This window comes from Protopterus annectens, chromosome 6.part0 (assembly GCF_019279795.1).
Source record: "Protopterus annectens isolate FY-2018-M chromosome 6.part0, PAN1.0, whole genome shotgun sequence".
Classification (NCBI taxonomy): Eukaryota; Metazoa; Chordata; order Ceratodontiformes; family Protopteridae; genus Protopterus; species Protopterus annectens.
Genome location: NC_056737.1, coordinates 627,994,624 through 628,020,325, shown reverse-complemented (window position 1 = coordinate 628,020,325; position 25,702 = coordinate 627,994,624). Strand labels below are relative to the sequence as shown.

The 25,702-nt window shown below is 44.6% G+C and overlaps 1 protein-coding gene across 2 annotated transcripts in view; it reads left to right on the top strand.

The window, feature by feature from the left end:
• The window catches only part of SAV1 (salvador family WW domain containing protein 1), a 595,297-nt gene that overhangs the window by 507,076 nt on the left and 62,519 nt on the right, over window positions 1-25,702 (top strand). Inside the window, exon 5 of one of the 2 annotated variants that reach the window (XM_044074304.1) lies at window positions 5,356-5,465. The exons of the other annotated variant lie outside the window; for it this stretch is intronic. Within the exon in view, the coding sequence (XP_043930239.1) occupies window positions 5,356-5,465 (110 nt within the window). The remainder of the gene's footprint in view (window positions 1-5,355; window positions 5,466-25,702) is intronic. 2 annotated transcript variants of the gene reach the window in all.

The following is a 25,702-nucleotide window of genomic DNA, read 5'->3' as shown; positions in this document are numbered from 1 at the left end:
CATTGCGGTAAGAACATAACTTCTTTTTTTGACCCCTCTGCTACAGAGTGATCAAACTTTGTAATGAAAAGGGTAAGTTGATTCAGGGAATCATAAGATTCTTCAGCCCTCCTTTTCAAAATGTTCTAAGAGATTATTAAACTCTTCCAATTTTGGCAAAAAGCAGAATAGACAGACTCATCAAAATACAGATAAACATTTAAGAAGAAATGGCAAGGGGTTACAAAAAAATGCCTCAAACCTCCTAAAACCCAGCACAGTCAAAGCCTGAATGGTTGTTCAGGGTCTTGGGAACACCCACCTTGGCCCCTTTTTTCTTCCAAAAAGTCTGAATCTCCATGTTTCTCTTTGGCAGTTGATAACTTTCAGAACCCATCTATCTGAAATTATTCATCAGAGTTATAGATGGCAGTTGGAGGAAATTCCACCTTTCCACGGGGGTCATTCCTCATCCTCCTGATCAGACTGTTTCCACCTGTTTTTCATCACATGCTATTCCCAAGGAGTGATGGAGTCATTTCCTCCTTCCCAGCCAGGGAAGCATTTTTATTCAAGGGTGTTTCTAGTGCCAGAGAGAGAGAGAACATTTTGAGATTAGTACTGGATCTTTCCTAAGCACCTCTGTGGCAGTGCTCAAATTCAAAATGTCACTTTGCAACCTGTTACCCTTTCTTCCTCTTTCAGGTTTCCCAGTAACACTAGACTTAAAAGATGCTAACCACAGCTCTATTAATCCAGACTTCAGGCATTTCTTAAGGTTGTGTGTGTCTGGATCACATTGTCAGTTCTCTGCTTTATCCTTTGAACTATCCACTCCATCAAGAGTGCTCACAAAGTATCTAGCTCCAGTTATAACTCATTGCAGGCTACAGGATATCCACATTTTTTTCATATTTAGATGACTTGTTAGTCTTTTTCAAAGTGGCAAGAGTCTCTCTTGGATGGTACATCTCTTATGCAAGTTGAGATTCCAAGAGAACATTCAGAAGTCTTTCTTGGCTCTTCCTGTACAGGATTGTGTTCCTGTGATGTAAACTAGACACCTCAGTTCAAAGAGCTTTTCTTCTGCAGGAAATAAATGGAGCTTTTCTGCCTCAGGTGAAAAATAATGGAGCTTTTCTGCCGCAGGAGAAAAAAATGGAGCTTTTCGGCTGCAGCAGAAAGAGCTTCTCTGCCATGGGGAAATAAATGGAGCTTTTCTGCCAAGGGGGGAAAAAAGGATCTCTGTCTAGACCTATTTTTAAGGCTTTAAACTCAAACTTCGATCACTGTGAGGGAATACTGCAGGTTTTTGGGTCTCATTGTTTCTGCTATTCTCATTATACTCCTGGCAAGACTCAACACGAAAAAGATGCAGTGGTAGCTGGTGTCTTTTTGGTCCCATATTCATTACCCTGTCTTTTGAAATCTCAGTGCTGGTGTTTGTCAGTATAGAAATCATTTGGTGTGGACAACAGGTATCCATAAACCCCCACCCCCCTTCCCAAACAGTTACTACAGACACCCCAGACTTTGCTCAGGGAGAAGTTCCAGGAGGGATAAAAGTGCAGGGTGTGTGGGACACCAAGGACAGATGGAGGCACATAAATATCACAGATGCTTGCTCTGATCAAGGAAATCAGTCTGAATCATCTGTGATCTGTGGGACCTCAAGTTGTTAATACCACAGTCATGTGGTACATCAGCAAGCAAGAGGGAACCAGGACATTACCCCCCTTTGCGGACTAGCCATTTTAACTTGAGGGTATAGCTTCACAGCACAGTCTCACTCTACAGGCATCCTACATTCAAAGCACAAATATTTGGCAGATAAGCTGAACAGCTTGAGGAGAGACTTTCACAAATGGAAACTAGATCGGGGATCTTCTAAGACTTGGTCAGTCTGTAGGGAGTTCAAGTAGATCTTTTTCCTTCTCTCTGAGTAATCAGCTGGCAAGGTCCTGCTACAAGGCTGCAATCAAGAAGACTTGGAAGTTAGATGCCTTTTTTCTTTTCTTAGGACAGGAATGTTCCTATATTCTTTTCCACCCTTTCCACTAACATCCAGGGTACTTATGAAGATTCAGAAGGAATCTTCCAAGATCATTGTGGTGACTCCCTTCTGGCCCAGGCAGCCATGCTTCTCCCTTCTTTTGGAACTGACCAGAGCCCATTACCACAAACTTGATCTACTCACATAAGAACAGCAGGGGTGTTTGATGCACTCGGTATCAGTCAACTTCAGCTGACTTCTTGGATGATAGGTTCTTGATTTCCCTTTAGGCACCTGTTTACTGAGGACATGCAGCAGGTAGTAATGGCAACAGGAGCACTTGATACTGGAAAATCATGTTTTAACAAAATTCTAGTTGGTGACAGCATAACCAGCACCCATTCAGGGCTAGTTGTTCTCTAGCTTTACAATGTTTATGCGACTTAATGCGCTATGGTCTGCCTTATTTCTTTATCAATATTCATTTATCTGCCATTTCAGCATGTGTGCTTATAGAAGCCTCCTTTTTCAATGCAGACTTATGTCAGAATGTTTTTGAGAAGGGTTTTCCACAAGAGATGCCAAGTAACCTGATGTTCCCCTCCTTGTGATCTTAATTTTGTTAGAGAAGCTTACACTTGCTCCATTTAAATCAGCTAACTTAGCTAACTTGAGGTTCTTAACAGGAAAACAGTTTTAATCACCTCTGCAAGAAGAGTATCTGAGTTGTAAAGCTCTTATGGTGAGAAGCCCTGTCTCATTTTACACAGAGAAGAGGGTTTCTTTGAGAAATAATCTTCCTTTGATGCCTAAAGTGGTATCCTAGTTCACTTTAGGCCAAGCTATTCAGTTTTCTTTCTAGAAACTAAAAATGAGGGAGAAAGAATACTCAATATTTTTGATGTCCACTGACAGCTTTGGTACCATCTTGATGGAACTAAATCTTTCAGATCTTTGGATCAATTGTTAATTTCTTGTGAAGGTAAGAATGGGCAATCTGTGTCAAAGCAGGCTATGGCTGTCTAAGGGTGTTGCCTTTTGTTATACTCACAATAACAAAACTGTTCAGGTATGGTCAAGGCCCACTCTACCGGGGCCTTGGCTTCATATGTGGCTATTTGAAAAGAGATTGCAGAAGTAGTCTGGGAGGTGCTTCTTGGTCCTGTGTACATACTTTTACAAAATGCTATAAGCTTGATTTCTTCTTCTAGTTCCAGGTTAGGCTTTACTAGGTCTGCTGTCTGGGGGCTCCTGGGCTGCTGTTCTAACACCTCTCAAATAAGGTAATCTACCCATGTAGCAAAAGCCACTGCAGCAGTGATCAATATGATGAACATAGTTACAGTTGTATGAGTAAACTTACAGTAACAGTAGATGTCCGCATGGTCATTGCTGTAGTAGCCGCACCCTCCCTCCATTCATCACTCCGTCTTCCTTGTTCTTTGGTGTTTGTTATCCCAACATTTTTTGCTATTCCTAGCATTGTCCTTTCAGGGCTCAGACTCTTCCCGTATGTTGGCAGGAAAGCTCTGAAGAATTCGGCACCCAACTTGTCTTAGCAGCTCAGCCTGACAATTTGAGCACATTGAAGGTGCCTTGAAGCTTTGGAAGCTGGCCAGCTGTTATGTCCATAGGCAGGATATAACCAAGACTACTGCAACAGTGGTGATTCGAACATGTACTGTTATGGATCGTTTACTTACACAGCTGTACTTTCCCTTGACCCATATGCAAGGTCCACTGTTATTAGAGGGACCCTACTTCCCAAATCATCTAAGCTTTGTCTCTAATGCATACTACTCTGCCCTCCATTTGTGAGACACTACCTACAAGCAGTATTTTTAGAATTTGTAGTCAATGCTCCCACAGTAAAATCGTTTTATTATTTCTTGGTTCACTTCCCCTACTCAGGTTGCAGCCAGCAGTGTAGTATTTAAATTCATGAATCCCTTTCAGATACACACTTTGAGATACCCATCTGTCAGTCTGCTAAACTCATAGTAGGTTTCACTGTCTTCAGATTGTGCATGGAATGCTCCTCCCTTTTCAGTTTAATCTTCCCCTGCCTTGTCCCTATAAAATGTGGTAGACCTAACCCTTTGTCCTGCATTCAGATTAGATTCACCTTTCCAAGCTTTGACCCTCCCCTGTTGGTCTCAGTCTGGATCTTCCTCTTTGTAGACTGTCATATTTGTACAGTAGTCTCTCGATTCTGAACTAACTGGGCCCAAGGGTAGTTCGGATAATCAGACATACATTGAACCGGATAAAAAATTCTAAAATCTTGTTTTTTCTGCACTCAGGGAATACACTTTTCAACCATGCAGCAAGTCCAGTGGACAATAAAGAATACTTTTCACACACAAGGGGGCTACAGGTTCGAAAAACCTGCACATGCTAATACATACAGCATTTACATATTCAGACTTAGATTTTTCTTACCCCAAAATTTTGGAAGACTGGGTTCAGATAATTGCCATTTCGGATAATCGACGTTCTGATGACACTGTGCTGTATCTGCCGTTAACTATGTACTCATAGTCTCTGTATTTTTGTTACCTTTTAATATTTAGCAGGGAGCTTCATTATTCTTTAAGTTTTTAGTTCTTTGAATAACTAAAATCGTATTGTGGTTTTTATGTTGATTTGTGCTTTTGCACAAGTACAACATGTTTCTTTGGTTAGAGTTGTGTAAATATCTGAATAAAAGGTGAAAATTATTTGCCGCTGAAGAGCAGTAGGAAACTGCTGAACGCTGAAGTGAAGAGCAGTAGGAAACATTGTTTCATTGTTTAAGTGAGTAACTTCCGAATAGTAGAGGTTGAAATATCTTGTATTGAGAAAGAGAAAGCAAACTCCCAACAGTTTTGTTACTCAGTATCTTTCTCCAAATAGTTTAAAAGTACATACCGTTATTCTTCTACAGCCCTGAATACATTTTGCAATGTGAAGCACAGAATTTGATTGCTTTGTTAATTCTCCTGCTGAAATGACTTGCAGAAAAAAACATTGATCATGGGGAGGCAGCATACATCATTACTGCCTTGATACTTCAAGTGCTCTTTGCTAATGCCTAGTAGGAAGGCATAATAGCCCAATATTTGGTTTCCGCATATGGATGCGGAAGCTAACATGCGTCATAGTAATTTTTTTCACTAGTAAAGTGTAGCATCAGTAGAGTTTTATGGTACTGATGTATTGACAAGCAGCCTGTCATCTGGAGACAATATTCTGTTTTGCAGTGTATAACATTTTAGTCCTAATGCTTTGGAAATTACTCTTCTGATGCCTCATTGTGAGATGCAACAGCCTGATGACAGATGAGAAATAGTTCACTTATTTTACTTGACAAGAAATAATCAAGTGTTGTTTTTTCCATCTAGGTTCAACCTGTGGATTGCCAGATCTGACTCTGATCCAGTGCAGGACAATTTTCAGACTTCAGGCTGCCGGGCTGCACATTTTCTTTCCATAACCCCTTTCTCCATGAGAGGTACCTCAGATGTATTTTACCACCATTCCAGACAGCAGCTGAGTCTTGCATTCCATTGAGTGTATCCTTTCCTTTTCAGTGTTAGCTTCTGAACCTTAATTTTTTGCTAGTTGTGTGAGTTAGTGTGTTTAGTTAGCCAGGGTGCTCAGGATCCCAGAGTCTCTAAGGGAGACCGTAAGTGGTCAGCCCCCTCTTCTGCTGTGGCTTTTTCTGGCCTACCTGATCTGAAAGTCGCAAGACTCTCTGATCCCCCATCCTCCTCTAAGCAGATTGCCTTTGGGGCTCGTATCTTGGAGCCAATCTCCTTCAGCTCCCCTGTCTCAGAGCCAGTCTCATCTTGCTGTATTACCTTGGAGCCAGTCTCCTAAGTCTCCAGTTGCTGGCAAGGATCCTTCACTTGCCATTAGCATGCCAGCCCCTTTCTTGGCAAGAGGGGCTGCTTCAGGGTGGAACTTTCCCCCTTCTACTCCACAGTAGTTTTCATCAGAATCCTCCCCATTTCTCATTGGATCCGAGTTTCTCAGGCTCAGATATGTAAGCAGGACTAGGTACATGGTTGGCGATCTTCCAAGCCTCCCTCTGTGACTTCCACTGCTCAGTCTTCTCTGTCCATTGGGAACTTGAAGACATCAGAATTGGAACAGTTGATGTTCTTTTTTATAAGCACAGATGGAGTTAGCCCTCATTCCATGTACTCCAGGCCCTTGCCCTGAGGCTACAGTTCCTATACCCTGGTTTCCTTCCTCAGGCCGTGTGGGTCTGTGGTCTTTGGACATGGTTATCTTCTTTTCTAATCTAAACTTCAGTCCCCACCTTGGTTTCCTCAACTCCGGTAGTGTCCGAGTCAGGCGGACCTTAGGGCTGACATCTCAAGATGGGCGTCTACAGGTCGGCTTCGACTATTTCTGTTTCGGGGTTATCCTTCCTGCTTTGGAGCCTCTGGTCTCAATAGTTCGGCCCTGGTTTCTGACTGGACAAGGTGAAATTGCTCTGGATTCCTGTGCATCTTAGGGTCTTTAGACCCTGTGTCTTCTGGTTCTGGTTGGCCCCCTTCTGCCTCTGCTTTTGACATTGTAGTAAGGATAGTCTTGCATTAGTAGAGGGAGTGGTCTAGTACAACTGGTGTCCCTCTCTTCCACATTGGCACCTGTGTCTGCTATTCAGCTTGCTGCAGGACAGCTCACACCAGGTGTTCTTCAGTCTGCCCTCCCTGTAGGGCCCATTGCTTCTTCTATCCCTCCAGAGTCTCAGGGGTAGAAAGTGCCCAGTAAAAGATGGTGCAAGAGGAAGCACTTGGACTCTCCTGCAGAGTTCCTCACTGGAAACAGTACCCTTGAGAAAGGAGAGTGATCCCTCAAATACTTCTGCAAAGACTACTGTTTCAGCAGTAATTTGGAGCTCATTCACCAGCACAGGTGTTGGACTGCCAAAGCCCCTTCCCTGGAGGAGTCTTGTGTTTTGGAGGCTTTCAGGGTGGGTCCATCCACGTCCTGAGCTTGTCCTCCTCTGGGCACATTTATTGACCTGGTGTCCTGGAGGGCATGGAAAAGAGCCCAGTATGGTGGAACAGATTTACAAAAAGCCTGACAATTTCCTTGCTCTCCCTAAGGATGGTCAACACTGGAGTTAAGGGTCCTACCGTGGATGCAGTCATGGTGGCAATGGCTACTAAGGAGGACATTTTAGAGGTCTCCTTGGTCCATCCCCTCAAATAGTGTCTCTAGCTTTGCACCGCTTAGGGAAGCTTGTCTACACCTCAGCCACATTCGCAGTGAGGGCATTCATTTATCTAGCTCACTTGACCAGGCTTCAGAGGGACATTTTGCCAGAAGTGTCTAAACTCACTGAGACAGCAGACTCTGGACTCCCAGAAAACTCTGGAGAATCAGCTATTCAGGCTGCAATCCGTACCTAATGTATCTGCTTTCCAATGCAGCTGATGGCACATCCCAGGCAGCTGGTGCTGGCATTGCTATGCGTCCACCACACTTGGATGAGGTTGTGTGAATTTGCAGACTAGTTTAAGGTGTCCATCTCAATGCCCGTCCTTTTGTTTGCCAAAAGTTAAGAACACTTTAACCAAGAGTGAGCAAGGTAGAAAGATGCTGTCTGCCATTGGAAGTCATTTTACTAACCCTCAGTGGACCTTCTATTGGAACCAGAAGGCGGGAAGCATCTCTTTCAGGAAATCAGTCTTTTCAAGAAGCTCCTTCTGAGGGTTTCCCCGGCAAAGGACACTGCCCTTGTGGTAGGGGTGATTTGCAGAACCAGGGCTTCTATGGAGCCTTCTCCAGGAGGCCCTTTCAATAACCATGAAGGGTTGATTGACTATCCTGCTCTGAAGGTAGTCTGAGGTCACACCCTCAAGCTTGAGAGGCCATCACCTTGGAAGCATGGGTATTGTCATATCCAGAGGCTGTTCAATTCCATTTTTACAGGTTCCAAGTATAACTCCTAAATGGCTTTCAGGTATTGCACCCCATCAGAGAAGAGCAGCAGCCAGCAAAATTTAGAAACTGCTGGCAAATCGAATCATCCAAGAGGTCTCACCAGACCAAAGAAGATCTGGTGTCTATTTGAGGTTCTTTTTGGTTCCAGAGAAAAACAAGGACCTTGGGCCAGTCCTGAATAGGAGCAAGTTGAATCAATTTGTGAAGTAGACCAAGTTCCAGAGGGTCATGTGCAGTCCATTCTGCCTCCTTTGAAGAAAGAAAACTGTGCTTGACCGTTCTCAAGGACTCTATAATCTTTATAAAGATTGTGAGGAGGTCAAGATGATGTCTGCAGGTTGGGGGCTAATCAGTACCAGTTCAGAGCGCTGCCATTTGGTTTCACCACTACCCCCAGGTATTCACAAAGTGTATGACAGTACCAGCAGGCTCAGGTTGCAGAGATTCCAGGTCTTTCTTACCTGAACGATTTGGCTCCTAACTGCTCTCTTGAAAGCATCCATAGTCAAGGCCATGGGCACCTTACTGCAGCTGTGCAGTTCCATAGGGATCACAGTCAACTATCAAGAGTCTAGTCTCCATCACGTTCGGATCCTAGAGCTTATAGGTTGCCATTTGGACACAATCTCCCAGATTAGGGTCTGGAGTATCTTGGTGTCTGGCAGGCTCCTTGCTTTCTTACAGGAAGCCTCCAGTTTGTTCTTTTTAGGCTCTTGGTCCACGTGGCTGCTGCGATCTGTTTAGTTCCCTTGACCAGGTATCGCATTAGGGCACTGCAGTGGACACTGGCAGTACAGTGGTCATATTTAACTCATCCAATGGACTTTTGCACTTTTCTGACCAGTGCTTGTCTTGATCAGATCAACTGGTGGTTGGAGTCTCCCTTGTTATCCACCAAGAGACAGTTTGTTCTTCCCCCTCATCAGGCACCTCTCTTCTGGGGTGGGGGGACATTTCGAAGAGAGGCATTTCAAAGGGAGGATTGTCCAGGGGCTCTGGTACCTGTTCCCAACACTTTGTCAAGAGGTCATGAGGGTATGGCAGTGGGTGATTTTTCTAAGCAGTTTCTGATTGCAACACACATCTTGAGGGAGTCCAACATATTGGCAGACACTGTGAGCAGGAACATTCTCCTTCCTTATAAGTGGGATGTGAATATGAGGGGGGTTGGATTTTATTGATGCTGGTGCACCCAGCATTGTTACCTGTTCTCTTCCCTGTCCTAACCATTTGCACTAGGTATTATACCTTTGTTTCCTCCTCAGGGACAGTCCCCTGCATGCTTGACCCCTGGGTCTTCTGTATGCATATCCTGCAACCCAGTTAAAGTTTCTTCAAAAAATGGCCCGTTGGAGAGTGACTGTAATCCTCCTTGCCCTCTTTGGCCTCACCAGGTGTGATTCCCTTTTCTTTGACCTTCTGAGGTACCTTCCTTGGGTCTTGTATCCCATTCCACCCTCTGAATTCTCACCTAGCGGGCCTACATCTACCCAACCTTCTGATGCTTCTGTTAACCTCTTAGCTTTTTTAGTTTCCTTGATGGCCAGGAATCCCAAGCTGTCAGTCGTACACATTAGCTTCTTCCCAGAAGATGTCTACTTGTAAGGTGTATGCTAGTAACACCTTGCCTTGTGGGTTAACTTTTGGGGCATGGATCCTTTTTCATTGCCAGTGAATGCTATCCTGGACTTTCTTGCAGATTTGTTTTTATTTATTTCAGTTTGGTGACCGGGGGGAGTCCACTGGGCTCAGGAGCCCATTTTCGGTGGAGGACCGGGAAGAAAAGCTCCAACATTACATAGTAAAATATTAGATATTCAGATTGTTACAGTTCATGATGAAGATATACAAGATAAGCAAAATGCAGTTAATATGGAGGGTGTAGATATATTCTAAAATCAGAGACATAAACAGGTAAATTGATAAGGCTCCACATTACATAGTAGACATTAAAATTGTGGATTAAAGTTACCATTCAAAGTTCAGACATGAACTGGTACAGTGGTAAAGCTTCACATTACATAGTAAACATTAAGTATTCAGATCTAAAGTACCCTTCAAGATGCAGATTCATAAGATAAGCAAGTTGCAGTAACTATTGAGGGTGCTGATGCATTTTAGAGCAGAGACATGAACAGGTACATTGGTAACTTAGCATACAAGTCATATGTTGAAAGGAAAAAATTCCAATGGTTGTATAGAAAATGTGCCTTGTTTGGGTGGCAAAACAGGTAGAAATGAGAGGGAGAGGAAAACAGGGAGAGCAAACTATATACAACAGATACAAAATGTACACGAGATAACGCTGAAGAGCGAGTCATTTCTAGAGGAGTTAAGTAGTAGGCAAAGGGGAAGTAGGGAAAATATGATTAAAATGAGAGAAGGCGGCTAGGTGGGTGAAGTGCAGTTGCACTTCCAGTTAGAGAGAAAGTAGGAATGGAGATGTGATTTGAAGTTGCCAGTGTTTTCAATAGTTCGTAGAGAAGGAGGGAGAGTGTTCCATTTTTTGGCTAGGGAGAAGGATAGGAGGTGCCGTCCATGGCGGATTGGTTTGTAGACTGAGACGGTTTAGGTGGGAAGATCTAAATGGCCTGTTAGGGGGTGTAAGGTTGTAGAATGTTGGAAGGAGCAGGGCATATGGTAGGGTTAAAGAATAGCCCATGGATAGTAGTAAGTTGGAGGTAGTAGAGATGGCTGGGAAGTTCTAGCCCGTTAAGTAAGTGGAGGGCAGAGCAATGGTGGGAGGAGTATTTGGCTTTTATGGCAAACTTGGAGATTTTATTGTAACAACTTTCCATTTTTGAAGAGATGGAGGCAGGGTAGTTAATATAGGTGCACCATACAATAGAGAGGGGAGAAGGTAGGTAGTGGCAAGGGTTTGTCTAGTAGGAGGAGTGAGATAGTGGATGTTTCTATATAGTAGGCAGAGTTTTTGATGAGTTTTTTGATGTTTAGTTGAATGTGTCAAATTTTAGGTGTTCATCTATGGTGACCCCAAGTAGTTTCGCATAGGGAATGATTTCTATAGTAGAATTATTGTGGCTTGTAATTTGGAAAGAATGTTTATCAAATGGGCAGGATTTTGAGGAAGTGAAGAGTAGTATTTTAGATTTGTTAACTTTTAGAGATAGATGGTTTTGCAACATCCAGTCCTCAGTGGCAGAGGTGGTTTGTGTAAATGATTGAAGTTCTGGGAGGTTGGTGGCACTGCAGGTTAAAGTGGAGTCATCAGCATATTGCACTGTTTTAGTATTTGGGATGGCTGAGTGGAAGTCATTGACAAAGATGTTAAACCGCATTGGGCCAAGAATAGATCCTTGGGGGACTCCAGTAGGGGTGGGAAGGAAGTCTGAGGTGCCTTTCTTCCATTTTACAGCTTGAGATCTATCAGATGGATAACTTGGAAACTAGGACAGGGAATTGTGAGGTTTAGATTAGCAAGGTGGCTGAGAAGATGGGTGTGGGAGTTAGTGTCAAAAGCCTTGGAGAGGTCTAATAAAACTGTAGAAACTATATTTCCGGAGTCTTGGGCATGGTTGACTAGATGTAAGAATGAGAGAAGAGCAGTAATAGTACTATGGCCAGGGCGGAAGCCATGTTTGGTTTGAGAGATTTGATGGTTTGTGGTTAGGAAGGGCATTAGTTTGGTGTGAACACATTTTTCCAATATTTTTGATATTGGAGAGAGGATGGCTATGGGGCAAAAGTTTGCGGTATTATTTTTACCGCCTTTGTGGAGAGGATGTATATAGGCAGCACGCCAGAGGTTGGGGACATAAGATTCTTGTATGGATCTGTTTAAGATGCTAATGGGGAGGGCGATGCCATCTGCAGCAATTTTTAAGAACTTAGAGGGAATGTTATGTGAGGCATTGGAGTATGGTTATGTTGGAGGTTGGAATTGGATTAAGTTCAATGGTGGGTGGTTGGGTTTAGAGGCTGGGGTAGAATGACTAGCTTGTATGGGTGGGGTATTTGGGAAGGATTTAGTTAGTTCAGCAATAAAGTTAATAAAGGAGTTGACTAGCTTGTATGGGTGGGGTATTTGGGAAGGATTTAGTTAGTTCAGCAATAAAGTTAATAAAGGAGTTGAAAAGAGGCAATTTCTGGATCAGTCTTAGTAGTATCAGGGCAGGGATTGTTTTTGGTGCCTGGGTGAAGGAGTTCCAGATTTGTTTGGGGTTTTTGGAGTGGTTGGTCTGGAGTTTCATATAGTGGGATTGTTTATCCTTGATTGTGTCTTTTGGTGAGGTTGCAGAGTTGCTTATATTTAAGGAGGGTTTCGGGATGTTTATTGTGCTGAGAAAGTTTCCAGCATTTATCTTGTTGCATATGTTTTTTGGTTTCCTTGGTTAGCCATGGTGTGGGGCAGGGCGAACAAAGCAGGTAGAGCCAAAGAGAGAGAATCTTACTGGAGAAAAACAATCTGTGAGAGGACAATGGATAGTCCTGCTGCACTGGGGGTAAGTGTCGAGCTAGGGGAAACACTAAGGGCAGGAACAGAGAGTGGGCTGGTTGGGAGATAGGATAATTAGATTACTAGCTCATGCGATGTAATTTAGGAAAGTAGTACATATCCTGGGGAGTGCTGACATCTAGTGGCAGAAATGGGGTAGTGGCTGGGTGCTAAAGTGAAATATACCTATGGGATGCAGGGAACTTTATAGGAGGGATGTGGGGGCTGATGGCTGCGGGATGCTGCAAACACACACATGAGAGGTCAGTTTACAGGGGGATAATTGCTTTAGATACAGTTCCAAGGTTTATTTAAACTACCTACACAGTGGGTTTCTGACTGGGTTTCCAAAAGGCAGGTAGGTCACAGTTTTACAAAACGGGCAGTTCAGGGCATCCATTCAATATGGCAGGAGAGCTTTCTGTGAAGTTTATTAGCAGGGAGGGCACCTGGGTAGAATGGTGGAGAGACGAGTAGCCAGCCGCAAGACCGTTTTAGGGGCTGTGGAGGCTAAGGGGAATAATTCAAATTTGTTTCACTCTGAGCCCTGTTGTTCAACTATTAAAGTGCATCTGGCATCTATATCCATTTTTCACATTAGTAGGGGTAATGTGCTGTTGGTTGTCCTTAAGATCTCAAAAGACTCTACTCAAAGGAAATTTACTTTGTCCTATCAGAGATCCTGTTTCCACCTTGGAAGTTTCCTTTCATGCTCCAGGTGCTGGCATAGTTGCCTTTTGAGGCCTTTGCTACTGTCGATTTGAAATTGTCTTGGAAGACTCTTCTTGATTGACAAACATGTATCAAAGCTGCAGGCCCTCTTTCCTGTCCTTCCTTATTTGGTCTTTCATCGAGACTGTTCCTTAGACCATTTCCTGCTTTTCTGCCTAAGGTGGCATCAGAGAACAATGTGAACTAGTCCATTCATCTGCCGGTATTTTTTCCCTGATTTCTCCAGTAAAGATGAATATCTTCTACATTATCTTGATGTCTATAGACAATTGAAGTTTTCTTTGGACAGACCAAAGTCCTTTAGAAAAATCTAATTGGTTGTTTCCTTTTCTAAGACTCTATTGGGTGCACCTGTATGTAAGGTTACTGTAGCCAAATTGGTGAGATTGTATTTCCTTTGGGTATAGTTTGAAGGAAAATTCTTTGTCAGAAACCCAAAGGTCATTCTACCAGAGCTATGGATACTTCAGTTTTTTTCTTCAAAGCTGTTTTGCTTTACACTTGCACAGCCACTACTTGAGTGTGGGTTATCACACGTGTTCTTCATGTTTCACTGTTGCAGTCATCACACTAGGGATGTTAATCATGTTATACTGCTGCAGTCATCACACTTGGGTTATCCTGCCATCAGGCGGTCCCGCAGTCAGTCGAATCCCAAAGTCTTGGTCTGGCGTCAATTGTCGTCACTTCTTCCCTGACGTCAGTGCGACAGGGGTATAAAAGAGGCAGCCGACGCCATTTTCTTCAGTCTTTCTTGCTGCACAGTGCCCGAAGCAGAAGCAGTTCGCAAGTGCCGGTTGGCTAGCTCCTGAGATTTTCGAATCGAATTTCAGCCCGAAGTCTAAAGCTAAGTACCCCATTGGGGAAACTTTTCTTGCCTCAGACCGATGTCAGACAAAGTTAATAATTGCATTTCTTGTGGGAAGCAAATACCTCATAAGGATTTTCATTCTTACTGTATTCCTTGCCTAGGCCCAGACCACAACATCTCTGGTTGTCATTTTTGTGCTAGGTTCAACAAACGTACAATCAAGCGTCGGGCAGATTTTGCCCAACATTATTTTGGCAGAAAATTTAACTATAGCATATCGTCGGAGCAACCGACGTCAGCAATGACTAAAAAATGCAAGGATAAGGACAGGCAGCCAAGACCAGATACCGAGGCCTCAGCAAGGCCTGCCGCCGGTTCTCCAGTTTTCAGCGAGGCACCTACGCAGCCCCTGACTACCGCTGATTTAGAGATTCTGACGGCCTCCCAGACCAAATCAGCTGGGCCTCAGGAGCCGGTTCCATCTCACTCCTCGGACGCCAACCCCGACGTTGATCCGGAGATTTTGGACAGGCTTTCGGTTTCGGAAGGTGTTTTCAAACCAACAGCTATTTCTATTAAGTCTTACATTAAACTTAAAGCCCCACAGGCCCCTATGCCTAAAAAACAGATGCTCAAGATGGCTGAGGATTTAATTACCCTTATCAGGGGTTCCCAACCCCCTCCTGACAAAAGGCCTAGACTGGAGGAAGATTACCCTTCCTCTGACCAAGCATCCATTTTCGGGATTATTCCTTCCCTCTTTATGAAGACTCAGATGCTGAAGAGTCCATTCCCTCTGTCTCACCCCCCCCCCCCTGAAGACTGCTCTTTTGGGGAAACTTTACACACCATGAGGGAACACTTCCACTGGGAAGGCCAAGATTACTCTGACTCTAAGAAAAGACTCCGTGAGTTGTTTCTTTTTCCACAGCTTAGACATTTTGGATGATGTCTACACCGAATCTAGTCTAAGCCCAGACTCCTTACCTCCTGCACCAGCTAAACCAGACAGATACTACAGAGTTCCTGATTCTCATAAGTTTCTATACAAAAGCCCTGTTGCAGACCCCAAAACCATTACCCAGGGTCTCAAAGGGGTTAAGGCCTCTACTGTTAAGAATCCACTACCTTCTGAAAGAGATTCCAGAGCATTAGAAAGATGGGGGAAGAAAGTGTATACGTCTGCCACTTTGGCCATGAGGGGCTTAAACTGCCAATTCCACATGCTAAAGTACCAGCAGTACTTGATTACACAGTTACAGCAGAAAATGATCCCTCAGACAAATCAACCTGATTTCAAAGAGATGCAGGATTTGCTGCATCCAGCAGAACAGGTGGGAAAAGCATACCTTACAGTGTGGTTTTGATTCATTGGAAGCCTCATGTAGAGCAGCTGTCACAGGATCTGTAATTCATAGACATGCTTGGCTAAAAGAGCAAGCCTTACTTGAACATGTCAAAGCAAAGTTATTGGATGCTCCATTGCAGAAAGATGTGTTATTTGGTGTCAAAGCAGAGGAAGTCTTAAAGAAAATGGAAGAAAAGGCAAAATCTATGCAGACAGTCAAAGATTTTTTTACAGGTACAACCTCCTTGTTTCAGCAGAAACTGGCCATCAAAAAACTGGTCCTTTCCTGCATCAGACAGACCCCAAAGGGGTAGGTACAGACACCCAAGGGGCAGAGGCCAGCCACAAGGATCTTTCAGGCCTAGACAATGGCATACAACAACTCAGAGGTGGAGACGAAAGATCTCAACCCTTCAGGAAACAAACACAATGACTTCCTTCTTCGCCTGCCAAGCAAAATTGCCCTGGCAGCACCTTTGGGAGGAAGACTGGCTCTATTTCCACAAAATTGGTGCATCATAACAAAGGACAAATGGGTTCTGGATATTACCCGAGGCTACAGATTTCATTTTCACACTTTACCACGGATGAGAAGCATGCCAAATCTGCCTCCAAACCAATGGGCAGAGATGCAAACTTCAGCTCTCATGGATATGAAAGCAATTCAAAAGGTACCTACAAAGGAGCAAGGTCAAGGTTTTTACTCAAGACTATTTCTAGTACCAAGAAAGGACAAAGCCTGGAGACCCATTTTAGACCTCTCAATTCTAAACACATACCTGGGGGTACCCAAATTCACAATGCTCACACTACAGCAGCTTCTTCCCATGCTGGGCAAGGAGTCCTGGCTGGTAACGTTGGACCTCAAAGAGGCATACCTGCATGTCCCTATCAGACAAGATTGCAGAAGATACCTCAGATTTTTGGCAGGTACAACGCATTATCAATTCTCTGCATTACCCTTTGGCTTATCTACTGTGCCCAGAGTATTTACGAAATGCCTGGCATCAGTAATTGCATACTGCAGACAATGAGGAATACAAATTTATCCATACCTGGACAACTGCCTGATCCAAGCGGACAGCAAGGACATTCTATTACAGCAGCTGGCATTTGTAACAAAGCTGCTATGTTACCTTGGGTACACAGTAAACAAAAAGAAGTCAAAGCTAATACCCTCACGAGATAATATTCCTGGGTGCCAGCTTAAATACAACGGCCCAGATGGCTTACTTCACGCCAGACAAACGAAAACAACTGACTCAATACTTCAAAAAGATGGCAACTTGTACCCAGCTCACTGCAAGGAAAATCCTGCAGGCATTGGGTTCATGGCATCCTGCATTGAACTAGTTCCATATGCAAAGCTGCATATGAGGAAATTACAATGGTACTTGAAAAGTGTATGGATTCAACACAGGCACAGCCTCGAAACAAGTATACCTCTCATTCCTTGCCTTCAAAAAGAGTTCCTATGGTGGGCTCAAGCATGTCAAATAAACAAGGGTCTTCCTTTTGTCTTACCTCCAGCAAACCAAACTATGACAACAGATTCTTCAGACTATGCCTGGGGAGCACACATGGCAGGACAGTGCATAGAGGGCAAATGGTCTGCAAAACAAATGCATCTACACATCAACCAAAAGGAGATGCTAGCTGTGCAAAATGCACTCACAGCTTTCAAGGACCTCTTGCATCCAGGACAACTACTAAGGACAGACAAACATCAAAGTTATGTGGTACATAAACAAACAGGGAGGAACACACTCCTATCCTTTATGCAGACAGGCAATGACCTTGTGGAACACAGCATTGACTTGCCAAGTACAACTGCAAGCACAATTCCTGCCAGGAAAGGAAAACATATTGGCAGACGAATTAAGCAGAAATATGGCAGATCCGCATGAGTGGAGACTACACCCACAAGTATTTTCAATGATAACTCAAAGGTGGGAACGCCCAGACATAGATCTATTTGCCTCCCCCAACAATTGCCAACTACAGAAATTTTGCACAAGGACTTATTCCCTAGCCTGGAAAGTGGACGCCCTATCATTCAGTTGGACAGCATTGTCAGTCTATGCCTTCCCACCACTACCTCTGTTGACCAAGGTATTACTGAAAGTCAGATCAGAGAGACCACAAATTATCCTCATTGCTCCAGACTGGCCACGTCAGCACTGGTACCCATTACTAAGGAACTTGACTCGCAGCCCTCCATGGATCTTATCTCAATTCCCACCTCTGTTAACTCAGCAAAACTCTCAGATCCTTCACAGCCAGCTCAGGACTTTAAATTTAGCTGCATGGAGAATACCTTGAATTATCAATCAAGACTTCTCTCAAAGGACGTCCTGAATGTCATTTTGGAGGCCAAGAGGCCCAGCACCAGAAAAACTTACTCAGACAAATGGAAAAGATTTTGTGCATGGCACCAGGCTAAAGGCCAAAATCCTGGGATACCAAACATTCCTCAAATACTGCAATACTTAACTGAGATACTACACAAAGGCCTTTCTTTCTCATCCATTAAGATCCATGCTTCAGCCATTTCAGCTCAGTATAATACGGACCCTCCCATATTCTCACACCCTTTACTAATGCAGTTTCTCAGAGGGGCTAAGAATGTAAGACCCCCCAGAAACCCCCCAACGCCAGCTTGGGACCTCAACTTCGTTTTAGAAAAATTAACACTGCCTCCTTTCGAACCAGCCTTCTCAGCAGAACTACAATACTTGTCATGGAAAACAGCTCTGTTGCTGGCTATCACCTCAGCACGCAGGGTCTCGGAACTACAGGCACTCATGGCAGTGGAACCTTTCATCATTTTGTATCAGGACAGAGTCTCTTTACCAACTAGCCCTACCTTTAGGTAAGTATCCAGAGGTAGTATCCAGTGTGGCTTTGAATCAGACCATTCATTTACCCACCTTCTATTCGAACCCCCAGAATAAAGGAGAAAAACTCCTTCACTCTTTGGACATTCACAGACAGCTACGTTACTATTTGGATAAGACAAAGACCTTCAGAAAAACTGACCAACTCTTTGTATCCTATGCTGCAGGTTCACAAGGAAAGGCTATTTCAAAACAGACCATCTCCAAATGGATAGCACATTGTATCCGTTTTTGCTACTCGCACCATGGGAAAGCAGTGCCTGTTAATATTAGGTCCCATTCTACCAGGGCTACAGCAACCTCAGCAGCCTTTCTCAGGGGGGCTTCCAACCAAGCACATTCTGGAGGCAGCTACTTCGAGTTCAGTGCACACCTTTACCAAGCACTACCACCTTCCATTATACTCAAAAACCGGAGCTGGTTTTGCCACTGCAGTTCTGCAGGGCATCCTAGCTTCGCCTAACCCAGTTTAGTACCAGCCACCCATCCATAGCTTTGAGATTCAACCCAAGTGTGATGACTGCAGCAGTATAACATGATGAACATAGTACAGTTTTGTACCTACCATAAATGTAGATGTTCGAGTGTATATACTGCTGCAGTCCAGGTTACCCTCCCACCATCCCCTCTACATACCAGGGTGTTACTTATAACTCCATGTACATCAATCAATTGGATGCATGTCTATATGGTGCATTTACTAACGGCTAGTACTATTGTTTATCTACTAAGGTATTTTTGCATAGTTATTTAGATTGCCTTCCTAGTTGGGGGCACCTGGCATCTGGGGCAAAAAAAACTGAAGAAAATGGCGTTGGCTGCCTCTTTTATACCCCTGTCACACTGACGTCAGGGAAGAAGCGACGACAACCGACGTCGGACCAAGACTTTGGGATTTGGCCGACTGCGGGGACCGCCTGACGGCAGGATAACCCAAGTGTGATGACTGCAGCAGTATATACACTCGAACATCTACATTTATGGTAGGTACAAAACTGTACTTTGTCTGCCTGCAGGTAGCCCTCAGTCAGCCCAAATACCAGAGACTTAGTATTTCTGTTATCTGTTAAGCTGTCACTCCAGGACAGACGTCAGGGGTATAAAAACAGGCAGCCGACACCATTACATCAGTCTTTCTTGCTGAGGAGCCTGTAGCAGAAGCAGTTCGCACAAGTGCCAGTCAGCCGCTACCTGAGTTTTTTGTTTGAGTTGAATCATTCTGAAGTCTTCTAAAGCTAAGTACCCTGTTGGGGATCATTTTTTCTTGCTCTAACCGATGTCAGAAAAAGTTAACAATTGTCTTGCCTGTGGAAAGCAAATACCACACCAAGTTTTTCATTCTTACTGCTTCACCTGTTTAGGCCCAGACAACAACGTACCTCGCTGTCTGTTTTGTGCCTTGTTCAATGCCCGAACCATTCGTCGTCAGGCCCTATTTGTCACTAAATAATTTTGTTCTCTGTCTCTGTATTCTGAAATGGCTTTGGTAAGCCGTCCGACTAAATATTCCGAAAAAACGTAAGGAAAAAGAGAAGACCGCACAGGTCCAAAGCTGTCGACAATGCTTCCGTTAAGCTAGTCAGCAGTCCGGTACTCAGTGAGGTATGTTCTCAGCCCCTGATGCTCGCTTCACTGGATTCGCAGGCCTCTACTGAGACTTGCTTGGAGTCTGGTATGCCGCAAGACTCTTCGACTATGGAACCTGTGGATGTTTCTACCTTGGATGGGTCCAGAGCAGCTGAGCAGGCACCAGCTTCTGAGGAAGTACTTCGCACTACCGATGTTCGACACAAACCAATGATTTCCTTCATGTCTTCAGTTCTTTCTAAAACTACCAAGTTTCTAAGGCCAAGAGTACGCGCTACGCCTAGAAAACCAAAGACCCAAGCGCATGCATCTGCTCCCTTGCCACAACATTAAATGTTTAAAATGGCAGAAGACCTTGTGCTGATTAGGAGAAGCCAGCCTTCCCCTGCTGAGAGAGAGACCAGTCCCCAGCAACCTCAACAGACAGAGTGCGACGACTCTGAGGTGTCTGATTATGAAGACATGCCCTTATCTGCTTATGAGGATTCGGATGCAGAGGAATCCATTCCCTCTGCCTCTCCTCCAGAGGACTTTAATTTTGGTGAAACCCTACATACTTTGAGAGCATTTCCATTGGGAATGCCAAGACTAACCGCAATCCAAAAAGAGACTCAGAGAATTTCCAGATTTGCCATAACATAGGCCTTTAGCAAAACCCCCAGGCCCGGATGTTGTCTTTATGGAATCCAGTTTAACTCCTGATACTTTACCCCCTGCTCCTAGGAAACCAGACAGGTACTACAGAGTACCCGACTCGCACAAATTCCTTTGCAAAAATCCTACTGCTGACCCAGAGGTCATCTCCCAGGGGGGCCTAAAGGTGTCAAAGCAGCTACAGCTGAGAATCCCACCTCTTCAGATAGGGATTCCAGAGCTTTGGACAGATGGGGTAAGAAAGTATATACCTCCGCAACTCTTGCCATTAGGGCTTTGAATTGTCAGTTTCACATGCTGAAGTACGAACAACATATTATGGAACTTATTAAGCAAAAAATGGCTACCTTTACAGATTGCAGAAAATAGAGTTGCAAGAGCTTATGCATTCTGCAAGCCAAGTCAGCAAGCATACATTGCAGTGTGGCTTTGATGCCCTAGAAGCATCTTGCAGGCCAGCAGTCACTGGTTCTGTACTGAGAAGGCATGCTTGGCTTAAGGAGCAGACCTTGCCAGACCATGTCAAGTCAAAGTTACTAGACGGTCCTTTGAACAAGGACGATCTTTTTGGCACCAAAGCAGAAGAGGGTCTTAAGAAAAAGCTAAATTCTATGCAGACAGTCACAGAATATTTGCAAGTACAGCCTCCTAGATTCAGCAGGCATTGCCCCTTGAAACATTAGTCCTTTCCAGCCCCCAGTAGGCCATCTCAAACTAGACCCAGGGGAAACAGACCACCCCAGACTAAAGTCTCAGGGTATGCAGAAATCTAAGCAATGGAGTGGCTCCACCTCTAATGCAGGGAGTGCGAAGCCACTTCCATACAGAAAGAATTCCCAATGACTTCTCTACTCCACTCCCCACCTCTGCCCATCTGCTGGTGCCCCTAGGAGGAAAACTTGCCCTTCATGCAAAAAACTGGATTTCCATCAGAATAGACTGATGGGTCCTCAGCATTGTATCCCAGAGGTACAAATTCTACTTCCATTCACTGCCAACCCCAAAAGGGTTCCCAGACCTCCCTCCAAACCAGTGGGCAGAGGCACAAAACCAAGTTCAACCCCTGCTGTCTATAAGGGCAATTCACCCTATTCCTGCGGAACAGATAGGTCAAGGATTCTATCCCAGACTTTTCCTGGTATCCAGAAAGGAGGGCACTTGGCGCCCAATCCTAGATCTTTTAATTCTTAACACCTTCTTAGTGGTACCAAAAGTCAAAATGCTCACCCTGCAGCAGCTTCTACCTATGCTAGCCAAAGATGCCTGGTTAGCCACCCTAGACTTAAAAGAAGTCTATCTGCACATCCGTATAAGGGAGTCATGCAGTTAATACCTATGCTTCAGGGCAGCATCTATGCATTATCAGTTTTCTGCACTTCCCTTTGGCTTATCCACTGCTCCCAGAGTATTCACAAAATGCCTGGCCCCAGCAATTGCTTACTAAAGACAGAGAAATATTCAAATTTACCAGTGCTTGGATGGCTGCCTGATTCAGGCAGACAGGAATTGCTGCTGCAGCACCTGACATTTGTAAAAAACCTTCTAACCTCCCCTGGGGTACACCATCAATGAAAAGAAATCAAAACTAGTCCCCAGTCAAACGATTGTACTCCTGGGAGCAAGCTTGGACACAGCATCCCAGATGGCATTCCTCACTCCAGAAAGCCTATCTGACGGACTTTTTTTTTTTTACTGAAATGGCCACCAGAACCCAGCTATCCGCAAGGAAAATTCTGCAGGCCCTAGGGTTCATGGCCTCTTGCATCCTACTAATTCCATATGTCGGACTGCATATGAGGAAACTTCAATGGTACTTAAAAAGTCTTTGGTGCCAACATTCTCAGGACCCAAAAAACATCATTCCTATCATATCCCGTCTAAGGACAGTGTCTCTTTGGTGGGCAGCAGCATGCAACCACAACAAGGGACTGCCCTTTACTCAACCCAACCTAGACCCTAACCACAGACTCATCAGACTATGCTGGGGGTGGGGGGCACACATGGATGGCAAGTGCATTCAGGGCCACTGGAGACAAAGTCAAATTCATCTGCACATCAACCAAAAAGAGATGCTAGCTGTGCAGGAAACCCTGACAACTTTCATATCCCTACTATCACCAGGACACCTGCTAATAAAAACAGACACCACCGCAGTTATGTGGTACATGAACAAGCATGGGTAAACCCACTCTGCAGGCTAGCCATGGCCCTGTGGAACACGGCCTTAGACATGCAGGTTATTGTGCAAGCTCAACTCCTGCCAGGCAAACAAAACTCACTGATAGACAACTTAAGCAGAAATCTCCTAGACCCACGAGTGGTAGTTAGAGCCCAGCAACTTCAAACTTCTGATTCAGAAATTGGGGACCCAAGAGATGGATCTCTTTGCCTCCTCCTGCAATCACCAGCTCAGCAAATTCTGTACCAGGACACCTCACAGCAGGCCCCAGGAAGTGGGTACCCTATCCTTCCAGAGGGTAAACCTCAAAATCTATGCCTCTCCTCCTCTGCCCCTTCTCCCTAGAGTACTGCTCAAGACAAGACAGAACAGACCAAGGACAATTCTGATTGCCCTGGACTGGCCACGCCAGCACTGGTACCCACTCCTGTGCAGCCTGTCACCGGTGCCACCCTGGCACGTACACCAGAACCCAACCCTGCTGTCTCAGCAGGAGGGACAGATCTTGTATCCGCAACTGCAAACCCTAAATCTTGCAGCCTGGCTAATTCCTTGAAAGTTCCCCCAGTAACCAAGCCTAAGCAAGCAGGTGCTAGACACGTTCTTAAGGCCAGAAGACCCAGTACAAGGAAATCCTATGCTGATAAGTGGAAAAGGTACTGCTGCTGGATTTAGTCTAAAGGAGAGGATACAACACTGCCCTCCCTACCTCTAATCCTGGATTGTTTAGCAGATTTACTCCACAGAGGCCTATCCTTCTCCTCCATTAAGATCCATGCCTCTGCCATTTCGACTCGTTACAACACTGAGCTGCCTCTCTTCTCTCACCTTCTTATCGAACAGTTCCTGAGAGAGGCAAACAACGCAAGGCCACCAAGGAGAGCTCCCAGCCTGGCTTGGGACCTTAACTTTGTACTGGAAAGGCTCACCCCCCCCCCCTTGAGCCTGCAGAGTTAAAATTCCCGTCTTGGAAAACAGCCTTATTTCTGGCCATCACTTCAGCTAGAAGAGTGTCTGAGCTACAAGTACTTAAGGCTGTGGAAACCTTCATTATTTTCCATGCTGACAGGGTTTCCCTCATGACTAACCCTTCCTTTATGCCTAAAGTTGTGTCCATTGTGGCTCTCAACCAATCTCCATTTGCCAACCTTCTTCCCTAATCCTCAAAGGGGAAAGGATCCTGCACTCCTTGGACGTGCACAGACAGCTCAGATTCTACCTGGATAGGACTAAGCCCTTCAGGAAATCTAACCAGTTTAGTCAGCTTTGCACCAGGGGCAGAGGGCAAGGCCATTTCAAAGCAAACCATTTCTAAATGGATAGTATACTGCATCCATTTCTGCTACAAGCACCATGGGAAACCATCCCCTTAGGGGGTCAGAGCACATTCCACTAGGGCAACTTCTACTTATACAACGTTCCTCAGGGGAGTCCCTACCAAGGAAATCCTGGAAGCTGCTACCACTAGTTCTGTACATACCTTCACCAAGCATTACTACCTACCTATCTTTTCCAAATCCAGGGTGGGTTTTGCAACAGCAGTCCTGCAAGGCATACTAGCCAGCCCCAGCTCCTCTTGTGACTGTCTCCACCCTTCTTCAGCTTTGGGAATCTAACCAAGTGTGATGACTGCAACAGTGAAACATGAAGAACATCGTACAGTTGTGTACACTTAACCCATAAATGTAGATGTTCAAGTGTATTCACTGTTCCAGCCCCCTTGTCTCTTCTCTCTCCTCTCTGTTTAATACTCACCCCTTTCAGGGGTATTTGCATTGGTATTTACTTTTTACTTGGGGTGTTTTTCACCACCATAACTTAGCTCTCTATTTGGGGGGCTCCTGACACTTGGGGCAAGAAAAACTGATGTAATGGTGTCAGCTGCCTGTTTTTATACCCCCTGACGACAGTCCTGGAGTGACAGCAACCGAGGCAGAAATACTAAGTCTGTGGTATATGGACCAACTGAGGGCTACCTGCAGGCAGATAAACCCTAATGTGATGACTGCAACAGTGAATACACTCACACATCTACATTTATGGTAAGTGTACACAACTGTACTATTCTTATTCCACTACAAATTAGATATCCAATGAAGGTCTAGAGATTTATTTGGTTTCACTCCATTGTACAATATCCTTCCATGAGCGCATCCTAGGGTGTTACATGGCTGAGGATTCTGTCTCATAGGTTGAACTCCAATGGAAAAGAATACATTGGATCTCAAAGTTACGTACTCACTAACGATCAAGTCTGTTGTCTTTTTCCATCTGGTTCAGTCTTCACCCACCTCTTGCCCCCACCTTTGTAGCGATTTTCTTAAAAAAAATGACTGAGCTGGTGAGACCTCTTTTTTGGGGACCTTTAGTGTCTTTTCTCCCTTCAGGGTCTAGGTCTTGTAATTTAATATAGTTGAGGAGGCAAATTCAATCTGATGTAGCTTTGGTCGAGTGAGGTTTATGGGTCGAGGAAGCAGAGCCTGGAGAGCTGAATTCTTTGGAAGTTGACCAGCATTGGATCAGAGTTTGATCCTGACATCCCACAGGTTGAACCAGATGGAAATGGACAACACAGATCTGTTGTTTATGATGACTCCATAACTTTCATCATGATGAGTACATAACTTTAATTTATGAAGTATCTGCTTGTGGATATTGCATAACTCTCAACACCTGGTCTGTCCCTTGATGCTGCTGTGTCTGCACAGTAAAAGCATGTATTCAGCTACACAAAATACAGTGGCAGGGGACCAGTAAAATGAAACGTAGAGGCTTTATGAATTCTGTAGCTTAAGTGCAGTTCTAGAAAAACTTAATCATCAAGCTGCATAGAGTTGTTATAGTCTTTAATGGTTTGACACACACACTCTTCTGGGACCCAGTAATTAGAGTAGCAACCAAATGTAAGCAAGAGTAATATTTCACATTATTTTAGGTGATTGCAGATGTCCTTCAAGGATGCATCTGCAGTCATAACATATGGGTTGTCCTGCCTCAGGCAGCCCTCAGTCGGCCTGATTCCAAAGTCTGGGTCTGGCCTCGGCTGATGTTGCACTTCACCCGACGTCATAGATCCTGGGGTATAAAGGCATCAGCCGACGCCATTTTCCTCCGTCTTTCTTG